The 14,845-nt window shown below is 43.8% G+C and overlaps 1 protein-coding gene across 1 annotated transcript in view; it reads left to right on the forward strand.

Moving 5' to 3' along the window:
- The window catches only part of LOC138613239 (UPF0606 protein KIAA1549), a 49,681-nt gene extending 35,201 nt beyond the window's left edge, over positions 1 to 14,480 (forward strand). Inside the window, exons 15-24 of the mRNA XM_069686862.1 lie at positions 1,495 to 1,631; positions 2,475 to 2,489; positions 2,927 to 3,132; positions 4,972 to 5,201; positions 5,302 to 5,446; positions 5,530 to 5,853; positions 8,853 to 8,905; positions 10,702 to 10,850; positions 11,356 to 11,510; positions 12,311 to 14,480. Coding sequence (XP_069542963.1) covers positions 1,495 to 1,631; positions 2,475 to 2,489; positions 2,927 to 3,132; positions 4,972 to 5,201; positions 5,302 to 5,446; positions 5,530 to 5,853; positions 8,853 to 8,905; positions 10,702 to 10,850; positions 11,356 to 11,510; positions 12,311 to 12,550 — 1,654 coding nt within the window. The 3' untranslated portion in view covers positions 12,551 to 14,480. The remainder of the gene's footprint in view (positions 1 to 1,494; positions 1,632 to 2,474; positions 2,490 to 2,926; positions 3,133 to 4,971; positions 5,202 to 5,301; positions 5,447 to 5,529; positions 5,854 to 8,852; positions 8,906 to 10,701; positions 10,851 to 11,355; positions 11,511 to 12,310) is intronic.
- Positions 14,481 to 14,845: the final 365 nt, after the last annotated feature.

The raw sequence follows: 14,845 nt of genomic DNA on the forward strand, positions 1-14,845 counted from the left end.
TACACCCAGCGAACAGCACTTGTGATAAACATCTGCCCTGTTTTCTCAGCCCAGTTCCCACATTTCCCAAGTATATAACACCAAAACTAAAATTAAGCTCTGAGCTGATTATTGATCTGATCGCAGGCACCACGTCTTTCCAGTAGGAAGATGTTAGGTAATTCCTATAAATACAATATGCAAATAACCTGCGGACATGTTATCACATAGTCTCCAACACTGATGTTCAGGTTTGTTGCTCTGTGACTCTTTAATTCTTGGAGTTATAAAAAACCTTTAAGATGTTTTTCCAGGTAAATTCCCTCCATAGACCTGAGCTTGAGAGGGTTGTGTGTTAATTGTGTTTAACCTGTCGTCTTCAGGCCATGTCCACATGTACACAGAGTTTTCCCCTCCTTCTTTTCCAAAAAAAGCCCGTCCACACAAGCACAGTTATAAAAAATCCCCATCCAAACAAAAACGTGAAGCGCTGTCATGAGAATGCCACACCAACAGGCGGCGATACAACCCGGTCATGCAAAGAAGAACAAGAAGAATCGCGGCCAGTCAAAAGTCTGAAAAAATCTATCTGTTCTTCAATATAGTAGACGAGTATAAATGTGTAAACATGTAAAAAGTCCTGTTAAGCATCACTGTTTTTGTCACGTCCGTCATTTTGCAAGGGATATCGCCTCATCAGTGATACGTCACCATGGAGATAACGGCGCACAGCTGGACGTCACCAGCCAAAAAAGCCATTTACCCCTTCTACACGTCTCCGCGGAAACAGAGTTTCTCAAAGTCTTCACCCTGGCCGGAGTTTTACAAAAGATACATTTTCCAGTGACCTAAAAGGGCGTTTGTGTGGACGAAAGGCCGAAACAGAGAAAAAGCTACGTTTGAAAAATACGTGTTTGTGTGGACATGGTCTCAGTTAACTTAATGTTAGCATCTTTATCCAATCTTGATTTAACATACAATCTAGAAAGACCCCTCTCCAGTTATAAAGATGAGTTAATCCTGGAGATCAAATTTCTGTCAGTGTTACCTTTAAATGAATCAATAAAGATCCCAGTCAGACACTTGCCTTTCTCCTCAGTAGTTCTAACATAACAAGTATTTTCATAATTGAAGATGTATGAAGAAATCTTGTTTCTCCCCTTACTGGAGGATATCAAACAGTACGAGGCGATACCCCTATTCTCGACTAAATGCTCTGGTTAATAGACCGACTTATTATAAGTACAGAGGTTATTACACAATGCTTTTACTAAGTTCACTTTTTAACCAGTTACTTTTATGCATTTACCGCTCCACTCTTGAGTCATGTGACTATTTCTTAGAAGACTCCCCTCCTCTTTTAACTCTCTGGAAACTCATCATTTTCATTTATGCATGGCATTTCAGGTTGTTATGGTTCGTGTTCTTCTATTATTTATGGCTGGTGTGTGTGTGTGTGTGTGTGTGTGTGCGTGCGTGTGTGCGTGCGTGTGTGTGTGTGTGTTTTCTGGGCAGGATTTCGCCGTCAGACGGTGACTCGATGGTGAGTGACCACTCCAGTGAGCGGGAATCAACTGAGGAGAACCTGAGAGGCCACGCCACGCCCAGCGACAGCAAGCAGACCCGCAAGGTCCCCATCAATGTTTTAAATGGCAAGTAGCCTTGGCAACACGCACATCACTTCTCCAAACACACACAGAGCGAACACGAGGGGGGAGGGGGAGGAGGGAAATGAAAGGACTGGGCAGATAAAGAGGAGAGAGCCACTCAGGCTAGCATGATTTGATTGACAAGAGGGCAAAATTGAGGGCAGGGGGGCTGTGAAGCTGTGACATAAAGACAAAGAAGGGAAAGTGCAGCGTCAACCAAAGCAGGACAGTTAAGGTAGAGCTGATTTGACCTCTATTCACTGGTCCAAAGAAGTTCAGAAAGAGGAAAGAGGCGAGACAAAAAGGGAAAAAACAACTGAAGCTACTCTATCGGACAGCTTGTTGATAGATTCAAGCCTGCACAGCGATACGTGCCGGAGCCAGAGGCAGTCAGGCACACAGACGGCAGCCTGACTCAGCCACAGAGGAATGGTCTCTGTTTTGTTATTGATAAATCTCTGCCTGGGAGTGCAGACGCTCTGCCACAGGGTTTAGAAGAAGGTTGTGCTAGAGACACCCTCAGAAATGTTTAATACAGTCTTACTTTGGCTTTTGTTTTCATCTGTGTGTTTTCTGCTCCTTTCTTTCTCTTCTCTGATTAATGAACTTCACAAGACAGGAAGAGGAGCTTTTATCAGCCCTGGATGACGCATTTGCCGTTTCCTCTCTCTTTTCTTCTCTCCCCTTTATTTTTCTTTCCTGAAAGTTTAAACAGCGCTTAGGGCGGCTAGATATCACCTCTCTAGGCTGTATTCATTGTAAACGTCCAGTAACAACGTCTATCTCTGGTGCTTTTGTTTAAACTTCTTTCCCTCTTTGTCCTTCTGTTTCTGTTTGTGTTTCCAGGCAAGAATAGAATTGGTAAGAGTCTGTCGTCTGTCCGTCTGTGTCTCTATAGACCTCCTCCAGCAGCTGTGTCTGTGTGCTGTCTGTCTGTCTGCTTCTGGTAGTCCCGTGCTCGGCCTGTTCTCACCATCCGTCACTGTCCGCCGAGCTGTCGGTCACAGAGACAATCAACTTTACAAACAAAGGCCGAATCTTTGTTTGGGATGAAGTTTGGCTTTTAGAAATAGAGTCAGTGCTCGTTTCATGCTCCCATTAAAACATTAACTCCACGATATTCTAGTCATGTTTCAGATATAATGTCACTTCATTAAAAGGGTAAATGTTTTTTAGAGATCTGAACACAGTAGTCACCCGTGCTCTGTCCATAGTTTACCTTAACATAAGCATGTGTAGCACATTGGGCCGACTGAATAATAACTTGTGTATTTCTACCGTCTTGCTTCCTTCCTCAGGTCCTCCGCCAATGAATGGTACAAACGAGCAGCTGTCCTCGGCATCCATCTTTGAGCACGTTGATCGGATGTCTCGTGCCACAGAAGCCAGCAGGAGACTCCCCAACAAAGTCCAGCTGATCGCCATGCAGCCCATGCCCGTCCCACCTCTGCACAGCCCCCCCATCAACGGCAAAGTGTCCGACACCAACCAGATCAACAAAGAGGTTTGCCCCTCTGACGTACCTGCTTAGAAAAAACACACACCTTATTTTCAGCAAATGAAATGATCTAAAAGTATATTTTTTGCTAAAACATAAAAGTCAGTCGGCTGATATTGTTTTGGTGGAGCATGAAAGTATTTGTATCATTAAATGAACGAAACCACATTCCGACCAGTGGAAAGTTTTCTGCTGATTTCTGTTACATGAAAATCAGAGAAAACAACATTAACTCCTGATTATGGACACCTCAAAGGTACTTTTCTGCTCATGCTAACGAATAAAGACATTTTTATGCATTTTGTAATCAAAATATAAAAGGGGGAATTCACTAAGAATGAATTGCGGCCGCAGACAGCACCATAAATTGCACATCATTTGCCACCGCTATCTGCTCCGTCTCGAGGTCTGATTCACAAAGCAATTTACATTGATGATATTCGAGCACAAACACGCCCTGAAGTTTAGCAGATCCGTGCAGTTTGCTCTTGTTTTGTGTCTGATTGTGGAGAGAAGCTGTCTGCACCTCCACTCTCTTTCATTTACTGAGCTCCACACTGACAAAGCTCAGCTCCATCCACAGATCGATGATGAGCAGGGGGAGGAGGAGGCAGCACCTCTAACAATTTATTGTAAAGTCCAGACTCTACAGGTGTTTCACTGTCTGTAATGCAGCTATATTTTTTAAGTGAGCGCACAACAGCAGCTCGTCCAGAAACAATAATCCTGCGAAACGGCTCCAGACCATCACGTGACGTGTGCCTGTGTGCCGGGATTGAGCTTCGGACAGCCCCGGACTGATTAATCTCCTGATTATAATGATAATGACAAAATAAGACATTTTAAATTTTTTGATCACACAAAAAGAGGAATTGTCGTAATGATTAGTGTAAACTCAGCGTAACAGCCTTTATAATACTGTGCATCAGTTCCCACCAGCTCTCTGCAGACGGTAATATACTCTCTCTAACTGCGCGGTGCTGTTAGCGCTGCTGTTTGTGAATTAGATGCTTTTTGCCACGAGGCTCATTTGCATAGAAAGGGGACAAATTTGCCCTGAATGTCTGCAGAATGACTCATTTAAATACGCGCAAATAGCACCGGATCACAGAGCTGTTTGCTCTGCGCCGCAGTTTGAGGTGCATTCAACCCTCTGCATGTGCTTTGAGAATGAGTCCTTTCGTGTCGTATGCAGGTTTAGCGGACACAAAAGCAATCCTTTAGTGAGTTAGGCCCAAGGTTTCTAACAAGGCATTTTTTCCTGATAATGCCTGAGGGTTTGACAAATACTTTAAAAAGCTTATTAAAAGCAATAGGAGATATTCCTAGTTTCGGGCGCAGCGAATAATGCGCCTCGGTTCAGCTTTTAGCCAGAATGCTAACAGCATGCTAGCAAGATAAGGTTGATATAAAGTAAATATAATTTGACAGTATGTTTAACACCAAACGACTGTGATGACCAGCAATATCATTGTCCCTGAATCAAGTACACTTTTTACGAACAAACGACACCTGAACTACTTCATGAGTCCAAGTCGCAGGAATTAACTGACACCCTTCAGCCAATCAGAAACAAGCATTCCCTCAAATCATGGTTTAAATAGGAAAAGTAGACTTCAATTATTTACATAAGTGTCATAAAAAATAACCACATAGGATTTGCTGGCAGTGTTGGAAGTGCTTTGGATAATGAAACTTGCTGTTATAGATTAAATTAGGATCAATGATAATATTCTCTGATGATGCAGTTTGTAATGTAAGTGTATGAAATATTTCCACTCTGCTTCTTGAAGTCTTGTTTCATCTATAGAGATTTGAAGCTCTAACTGCGTCCCTGTTCCTCAGATCCAGGTAGCATTGAGGCACAAGTCAGAGATTGAACACCATCGCAACAAGATCCGTCTGCGTGCCAAGAGGAAGGGCCACTACGACTTCCCTGCCATGGAAGACATGACCGGGGGCCTCGGAGACGCCAAGGACCAGGATCGGATCTATCAGAAGTCACAGATACAGATCGATAAGATACTGGACCCAGATGCTCAGACGCCCTCCATCTTCATGCAGTCCAAGAAAAAGTGAGGGCTTATTTCTTGATGAGTGCACGGCTGGTTGAAGGGTTGACTCTTATCACATAATGATAATAGGTTCATTAACACTTCTCCATTTCTTTCTCAGTGGTCGAGGCCGGCGCTCTCCCAAACAGAAGATGAAGGAGCAGCTGAATGGAGGCATGATGGAGGCAGACAAAGACCACCTCATCTCTGAGGACAGTGATGCTGCTTACAGGAAGTGTCCTGGAGTCAACAATGTGGCCTACGTGGTGAGTATGACACCAGAATCATTTCCACAGTCGTATATATATTCTCTCTAACCTCCAACTGTTCATAAATGTGTTTATTACAGTCGGATCCTGACCAAGGCCCAGGATCCCCTCACAGGAGCCCCTCCCCCACCGATGATGTCTTCCTCGGTCCTGCTTCCTCTCCTCCAGGCCACGCCCCTCCCCCGCCGCCCTACATGCCCCCACAGCCCTCCATCGAGGAAGCGAGGCAGCAGATGCACTCTCTACTGGATGATGCCTTTGCCCTCGTGTCACCCACGTCTCAGGGCAGCACAGCAGGGATCACTCTCCCAGGGGTCAACAGCAACCCCCCCGCCTCCAGCCCTCCTGGCCGTGGCCCCAGACCGTGGGGTCCTTCCTACCCACCTCTTGGCCCTTTCCCTAGTGTAAGTAGCCACCTGTGGAGCTTATATCTACTATCGATTCGATGCGTATGCTTCCTCATGGACTGTTTTCCTGCTTATAACTAAAGCCTGCAGACTCCAGTGGACGATTTTTCTGTACAGACGGAAACAAGAACATCAAAAGTTTTGCCCCTTGTGTACAGATTCTGTTTCCATATGCAGAATTTGAAGGTAGAATAAGTCAGCATCCAATCATTCTGCATGCATCTTGCACTGAACTTAATTTAGTGCAATCTTCAGGTTCTTCAGGGCACGTAAGCTGCAAGTTTAAGTTCCTGCAAACAGTTTTCCGTCATGCATCTGATAATTTCACCATCTGGAGACGGACAAACACAAACAGGCTCCCTCTTTTATTCCTAAATAGTAAATAAACTCCTGTAAAATCCCTCGTATTCACTATCTCTTCCCTTTCTCAAGGTATTTGCAGCTCATTCACAGCATGAAGCCTATAGCTTCGAGTTTAATCGTGTCGACTTAGCAACCTAATCAGCTAAGCATTCCTCCATCTGTCACCCCCAATGGAGCATCGACCTTTCAACCCCCGTCAGCTATCTACAATCCTAAGACTGCAGCAATATACCCTTGACCTGCGTAAGCTCTTGTCAGTATAGACTAGTTTCAAAGAAGGTACAGTCGTATAAATGCAGATAGAATTAGTCCAGTGTTTCTTTTGTTTATGCACTTATATTTAGTCTGTTTGTTGAAAGAGAGGTCTGTGCAAAGCTGCAACATACAAAGGCCTGTTTGTGCAGCGCTGCAGGAGTCCATAGTGCTGTGCATGTGCGACACACTGTGTTCATAGTGCTTAATAATAAAGATGGAGCTGCAGAGAAACGAAACAAAGCACATCCTATTCTTTGAAATTCAAACTGAAGGGTGGAGCTGAGCTACAATTAAACACAGGTTTACGATGCTCATGGGCATCGTATGTGAAGCCCCGAGTTGTTTAACGATGGCAGAGCGATATGTTAGCGTTACGGGGAGCTGTTAAGATTTTCTGCCTATGAAATCACTCGTGTTTAGAATAGCAGTGTGGCCTATTCTTCAGTATTATGACTTCATCAGAGCAGGTACAACTGTGTATCCCTCACTCGCAGTAGAAATGTAAAAGTACAGTATTAAACGGTAACGTTACGTTGTTTTATGGAGCTTAAGCAAAAGTCTTTGCATCTTGACTGTAGTTTAATTGACTGTAGTAATTGAACGCCTCCCTTGTGATTTTAGAATAAATACTTAAATGCATTTACCCCAAGGTGACAGATATAGAGGGAGACCTAACAGCGAGCAGTGGAGCCACAAAAAGCTATTTGCTGGTTGTGCTTTTGCAGGTTCAGTGCTTTAATGTGCTGTGAAAGGTCAGCTGTAAAAAGAAGGATATCCAAGAAAGCCATGAGTGGTAAAAACACACTGTTTAATACCCCTCCAAATATACTGTACACAGCAATGGACACAGTACTGCTTTGCACTGCGAGCTGTCTTTGCAGAGCATCTGGATCAAGAATGAAAGCTGTGACAAATAGAGTTTTTGTTATACTGTAGAAGTTGTATCCACTTTAAAGCAACACATGCAGACAGTCTCATAGTTTATATAATAACAGAATAGAAGAAAATCAAACGAGATGTAAAAAAATAACCCTCCCTACAGGCCCACATGCCCGTAACCAAACACATGTTCACAGATAACGAACAAACTCAAGAAATGCATTTCTGAAAGGAGTAACAAGGACGTGCATACGATTACAAGGATGTTGTAAATATCTTAAAGGGCCAGTTTGCTGATTTTCAACCTCAGTCCTGTGGGAGCTAATGCCATTATGGTACTTTCGCTCTGTGCCTTTGTTAGGCCGCTATCCGCTTCTCCAATTGGCCATGGAAAACCTCCGCCAGACTCCGTCATCAGGCGGAGGCCAGTGAGCTCGCTAAACTACACTTCCTCACTCTAGGACAGCCGCCTCCGATGTTGTGTCTCATTCAAAATCGTCAGGTTTGAAATGTAGTCTGCAGACCTGAAGATTTTTTAGACGATCCACGGTTATATTCTCGTCGTATGTCAGATTCTGTACCGCTCTGAGCCGTTGCCTGCAGTGAAAACGGTAGTATTTCACTCCAGCGTCTCTCGCTGGGCCGTTCCTTTCAGAGGGAGGGGCGCAATGCACACTGGGTGTTGTAGGAATGTAGAATGGGCGAAACCACAAGCTGTTCGTACAACTTTCTCCGCAGCTATGGCGCCAATTTCAAATATTATTGCTCCTGACGATTACAGCGAGCACCAGCCTTGACTGACTCCAGGGGAGAATCGCTGTTTTTTGACCTTTTTGGATATTTTTGCACATTATCAACACTTAACTGCACGTTAAATGTTATTTCATTTTATATTTAAATGCACAAATGTAGCAACGCCTGCGAGCTAGTTCAGGCAGGCAACTCTGCACTGATTTCACACTTGACATGCATCACTCTCCACAATCACCTGACAAACACTTCCTCCCAATGTGGCGTCTATTTAAGCTGCAGGATACCCGGTCTCTCCCTCTGCTCTTCCATTGCCACCGCTGCCCTGCACCAGTACTGCACTCTTACTTTCAGCCTCGCCCCCACCCCAGCATCCACCTGCAGGCTCCGGCTCGGGGAGGTTTAAGATATGATCTCATCACTCCTCAGATTTCTGCATGTAAAATAAATCTGTGAGTGATGAGGTCGGAGCCCAGACGCCAAACACAAGCTGTGTTCTGCTGCTGCTATAAACATTTTGAACTATTACAGATGTCAGTTGTCTGACTGAAATGCAGACGGTCTTGTAGTTTAGATAATAAAAAAATGAAAGCTGTAAAATACCTCTCCCTACAGGCCCACATGCACTCGACCTATTTAGACCTATTTATTTGATATCATTGCACAAAGTTATTTTTACAGTCGACCTGTCTTTGTCGTCACTGTTGTCCCTCACTTCAACACTGTGTGTCTTTCTTTGTCTTCCCCAGAGGTTCACCGAGCTGGGCATGTCCCCCCCTTCTGTCCAAGGCCTGACACCAAGGTTGGTAGAGCGGTCGATGATAATTGAATAACCATGTATAAATTAATAAGTAATATGCTCATATGACGTTTGCTTCTTCCTACACCCAGATGATCTCTTATTGATCAGTGGAGCCTGAGCTCCAGCACTTTACCACTGGGAATGTTTTCCTCTTGGTGCATCCAGTGAGCCGGCCTTGTGAATAATGAAACAAGAGTCATCTTTATTTTATTGGTTTAATGGATCAGGTCCAAGCTGAGGTCCCTTAACTGTCTCCATAGGACCGAGGCACCCATACACACTCACACATTCATGTTAAAGCACAGATAAGCAGTTTTTTATGAGGTTAGTTTATTTACTCGAGAGCCGAGCAGCCAGGAAACCTGACTGATTTAAGTCCATTCTTAAAACGTATTTATCAGAGAGCCTCTTCTGTTTTTACTTTAATTTCTCATATTATTTTAATAGTTTTTTATGTCTTTAAAATATTTGTTTTGCCTGAAATGTATTGCTGCCCATTTTCTTTAACATCTGATGATTTTATGACCTGTCTGTTTGATTTTGCTGCCTTTGGGAAGAAATTTGTTACTTGGATTTTTTAAACACAAAGTTTATTATTATAATTATTATATGAGAGGGCTGCATGTCGCCTCACAGCTACAAGGTTCCTGGTTTGAATCCCTTTTCTGTGTGGAGTCTGCATGTTATTCCCGTGTATGCGCGGGTTCCCTCCGGGTACTCCGGCTTCCTCCCACAGTCCAAAGACATGCTCGTTAGGTTAATTGGTGACTCTAAATTTCCCGCAGGTGTGAATGTGAGCGTGAAAGGTTGTCCGTTGCTGTGTTCTAAATGCCATACTATCCTAGCAGTACGTACTGATGTGGCCAAAGTGTAGTATGCAGTATGCAAACAAAAGCTAAATGTGCCAGAAATACCCGGATGTCGTACTGATTCGGAGAAAATCTCCAGTGTGCATCGGACCAGTCTACCTCGCCTGCTGTATCCCACAATGCAAAGCGTTTGAACGTCACAGCGGCAGTTGAAATGGCGGAAAACAGCAGCATTCCAGCAGAAGGGGGCGCTATAGCTAAAGAAGCGGCAGTTATTGTTTACTTCCACCGGGCGTAGCATACTGCAAAATGACTTTGATAAGCTCCTCCATGTTACAGACTACCACCGAACGCAGTAAGCAGTATATAGTACTGCATTTCGAACACAGCCTGTCTCCTTGTGTCAGCCCTGTGATTGACTGCTGACCTGTCCACGTGTAACCCCGCCTCTCGCCCAATGACAGCTGAGATGGTTCCAGCCTCTCGACCCTGAACAGGATGAGCAGCATAGATGATGGATGGATTATATTAGAGCACAGCGGAGCTAAAGAGTTTGCTTGGTTTCACTTTGTGAATGTAAACTTTGAAATGTTCAGCACTATTTGAACTGTGTCTTGTACCACATACTGTAGAAGACTCATTAGAATGGGGGTGACATACAGATCAATTTTTAACATGGTTATACAGACAAACATCCACAGAAATACACAGTAATACATAGTATGAGCGGTCCAGCAGGCGTGTCCTCTGTTGTATACAAATAGTTTGCAGCACTGTGCAACATCATTTTTTAAATTTCATTGGTTAGCTTAATTATAAAGTAGCTCACTGCTACCATGAGAAACTTCAGATTTTGTTGCATGTTAAAGACTCCATCTATGCCACCTTGCACAGACAGCAACTAAGAATATGATCAATTAATTTGTCACAAAGTATTTTTCATTAAATCAAAACTAATTGCATAAAATGTGTCTCTCTGTGTTTCAGGCAGGGCCTTGGCTCGAGCTACCTGCCACCAGGAGAACCAGCAGGCCAGTGTGAGCAGATCCAGCCGGACAGCCTGTACTCCAGCAGGGGGCTCTACGCGGACGAGCTCCCCTCGTCTGCCAGACCGCGACCTGTCGGGGGAACTACAGGTACGACACAAGGAAAATTCTCAGATGCAGCCACTTACAAACCTGCCCAATAATACTGTCAAATAATATTAGTGTCATTTCCACTTCTTAGAGCTTCATTTGAGTGTAAATATTTGAAGACATAAACACACCTTAAGTTTTAATACATGAAGGTTGATTTATCGTCTTGCAGGAGTATTTTTCTGTAGACACTCCTGGATGTGGGCCACAGGGCTGCTCCTTCATACAGACGCACACCTCCACCCATGAACCTGTCAGACTGAGAGAGCCTTGTCTGTCTCTTAAATTATTGAAGCAGCTGGCCTGATGCTGCTAACATCATGTGACTTACACTAATAGAAATGGATTCTGGCATTTACCATACAGAGTGCAGCTCAGCAGACACAGAGTGCCGCTCAAACTGGAGTGATTGCATCAAAGTATACGAAAGCGGCTGCTGAGAAATGAGCGTCAGGTTCTGTAGCTCTGATGTGATGTGTGTGTGTGCGTGTATGTGTGTGTGTAGGCGCCCAGCTACATCATCTTGCACAGGTGGGATTGTCCAGTCGGATGAATGGTTACCCAGCAGGGGTCAGGGCTGCTCCGGGCCAGAACGGAGGGATCGGCTGGAACCACTACCATGACGACAATTTCTCCAGAATAGAGCCTGAAAAAGATTCAGTGAGTGAATCACACATTTCTTTAACATCAAAGTCTCCTCCATCACCCAATAAAACCCAAAGTGAAATGGAATTGTAAAATCTGTGTTAGGTATAATTATTAGGAATATATTTTGCAGGTCTGAGTATCCAAAACTTTATACACCTTCTTCCTCTGTGCCACAGAGCTACACAGAGCCATACAGTAAACCACCCTACTGCTGTAAATACGCATTAAGATAATCCTTCATTGATCCCCAGGGGGAAATTCGGGAGCAACAAATGTGTATCAGTCCGCCACTGAACATAGTCCCCAACTAATGCACTATTTAATCAAGTTTGAGTTATGTTTGCTAAGAGCCAGAGTGCTCAAAGGTTTATGAAATGAAGTACGTTTTTATTAATGTTAAATTTTATACTTAGACCTGATTTAAAAGATAACCGTGAAATCCAGAATATCCCCATAGGGGGTATCCCAGAGAGAAAAAAGGTTTTCTACAGCTATTTATCAATTAAAATGTGTGTACAAGGTATTTCAACACTATTTCAATTTATTTTCATTTGAAACACATTCAAAACACACAAATTACAGCCTACCATCTGTTTTCTCCATGTCGAGTTTGCAGTTGTTTGATTTTAGGAGCTCCCTCTGCATGTTATACATACATATCTAGTTCTCTCCCAAATGCTAGCTCTGTCACTTTTACATTATTCCTCTATTTTCTAGTTAATTCTCTCCTCCTCCTCCTCCTCCTCCTCCTCCTCCTCCTCCTCCTCCTCCTCCTCCTCTCTCCTCCTGTTTGTCTTCCTTCCTGCCTTCAGTTCCTGGACTGTCCTGACTACTCGTCCTCCTCTATCTTCCAGACGCCCAGAAGTGTCATCAGGGAGCCTCTGGCACCCCCTACCCACCTGGACACTTCAGGAGTGGGCTATCTGTCAGCCCCACCTCCTCTGGATACATCTCCTCCTACCCACTCCTCCGCCTCTCTGATCAAGGCCATCAGGGAGGAGCTGTTACGTCTCTCCCAGAAACAGGCAGCTGTGCCCAGCTACCACAGCTGAAGCCCCGGCCTCCAGTCTGTAACCAGTCATGCCACTGACCCTGCCTGCCTGCTCCGCCTGATCTCACAATACTTCCCATGGAAGTCCCTGAGGATGTACAGCAGAGAGAGAGTCCTGCTAACTGAAGGAAGAGGAGGCTCACAGAGAGGAGGAGGCTGAGAGAAAGCGAGAGAGAGGATGGTTTAAACAGCTCCTTTCAGAGTACAGAACCAGATCTACTGTGGAGACGGTGTTATTTAAAGAAGGACAATATGAACAGTAGCTGTCTGACCTTTTAATGAGAGGACATCACATGATGTGTGGACTCATTGTGGACCAGGGAAGAATCATGCCAACTTCTGGCCACATTTTGGACTTATCTGAGATTGTGATGGATTCCATCAGACTCAGTATTCTGCGTCATACTTTCATTTTCATGCTGCCTTCCCTCAACAGAACCCCCCCCCCTTGACACATGTCGTATTATTCTTTTTTTTTACGCTACTGAAACCACCACACAGGTATTTGTTTATTCCGAACGCAGGCTCTTAACCTCTTAATCACCAACAGGTGCTACTTCCTGTTTTCTGCCATGATGAGCCATGCTATGCCTTGACACTGTGATGTAGTTCACCTGACCCTGTCTGCTGTACGAGCCTACAGTGAGGTCATAGTTCACAGCCAGCGAGCCAGGTCAGACGGTAGGCACAAAGGAGCACCCAGAGACTAATAACACTCATAAACACTACCTATTCTTTACATACTTAGTGCAGTAGCACACAGTTAGTCTGAGTTGTTGACCTCTTTACGTACAGTACTTATTTGTTATGTGTGTACCAGTTGCGTTCACTTCCTGTGTTTTTAGTATGTTTAGTAGCTAACAGACTGCTTGCATAACATGAAAAATGGCCTTGAAATCACATGAATCTGCAACAGACGCTGGTGTCGGACACACAGGCAAACATGACCTTGACATTATTAATGTAAGTACGGTTGTAATTTGATGCACTGATGCAGACTACTTGGTACAGCTCAGGTCATTCGAAAAGAGATTCAAATCAGTGTTAAGACACGTTTAAGGTCGCGTGGACATACTGTTAGCGAGGGAAAGACCTGTGTTCTTGATTATTTACTCTGTTCATGCAGTATTCAAACATTTGCTTTGCCTTTGTGTCAGCACAGGAAGGAATAACGTGTACTGTACCTGTTGTCATTTATAGTTTACTTCAACCAGTCATGTTTATGTGCTCTTTACCTTTCTTTGGATTTACCTTGCCTCATGTAATTATGTTCACCTGAAATGTCTCTTAGTCATCGTGCTGGTTGGAAATCTTTCTAGGTTACCCCCCCCCGACATGTTGTGATGTTTAAGGGCCTGAAGTGATATTTTATTTAACTGAAATAAAAGAGAAATATGGATTTTAAAAGCAGGGGCTGAAACGTGTTTGGGGTATCATGTGTTGGTTTTTTTCCTGCCCCACGAACACTCAGCAGAGCGAGCGTGCACTCATTTGTGTCGGCGATGTCGTGTGCCTTCTGGTCCTACCTGAACAGACTTCTGTTAGCTCTCTGTGTGTGCTGTTTTACTTGTCATTTATTCCATCACATTGTGTTCAATGTTGAGATTACAAGAACAGTTAGTGGTACTATAAGAGACGTACATTTGACATCACAGCTGGGGATTTGTTGGTGCTTGTAGGAGCAGATTGATCAAACTTTTTCATTACATGGAGACGTGTTAGTCCCTGGCTTTCCATGTCACCTCTTGTGTCCATGTTTACAACCTCACACTGTATGCCTCCATCTGCTGGTCCTGTACTGTAACAACCACCATCCACTTCTCTTCATTATTGTTCCGTGTATTTGTCATGTTGTGTTTTTGATCATTCGTGTTTTTTTGTATTTTGTGAAACTTATCTGTTGGCTGGTCCAACTTTATGTTTGATTGATGTTGCATGTTTAATTATTGTATTTCTTTTGAGTTTTTTTTGCGCATGCTGTACAAAAAATGCTTGAAATACAAAAGAAACTGTCACTAAATGTGTCATCCGATTCCAAGTTCATATTCACGAGTCTGGATACGATGTGATGTGAGTTCCTGCACATCGTTACCATTACATTAATCTCTTTTTACAGATGCTACATAGAAATGTAACATTTTTAGTACAGGAAGTGTTCTGGTTTCCGTTTGTAGAACGCTTGTAGTCCGAGTAGTACTGACTAATGTTACAATGTTAGAATTTCATTTAGCAGACGCTTTTGTCCAAAGCGACGTACATCTGAGAGTTAATACAACACGAGCAACGATCAGGACAG

The sequence above is a fragment of the Semicossyphus pulcher genome, unplaced genomic scaffold, assembly GCF_022749685.1.
Source record: "Semicossyphus pulcher isolate SPU_LCO1_2020_fin unplaced genomic scaffold, fSemPul1.0.p SCAF_8, whole genome shotgun sequence".
In the NCBI taxonomy this organism is placed as follows: domain Eukaryota; kingdom Metazoa; phylum Chordata; class Actinopteri; order Labriformes; family Labridae; genus Semicossyphus; species Semicossyphus pulcher.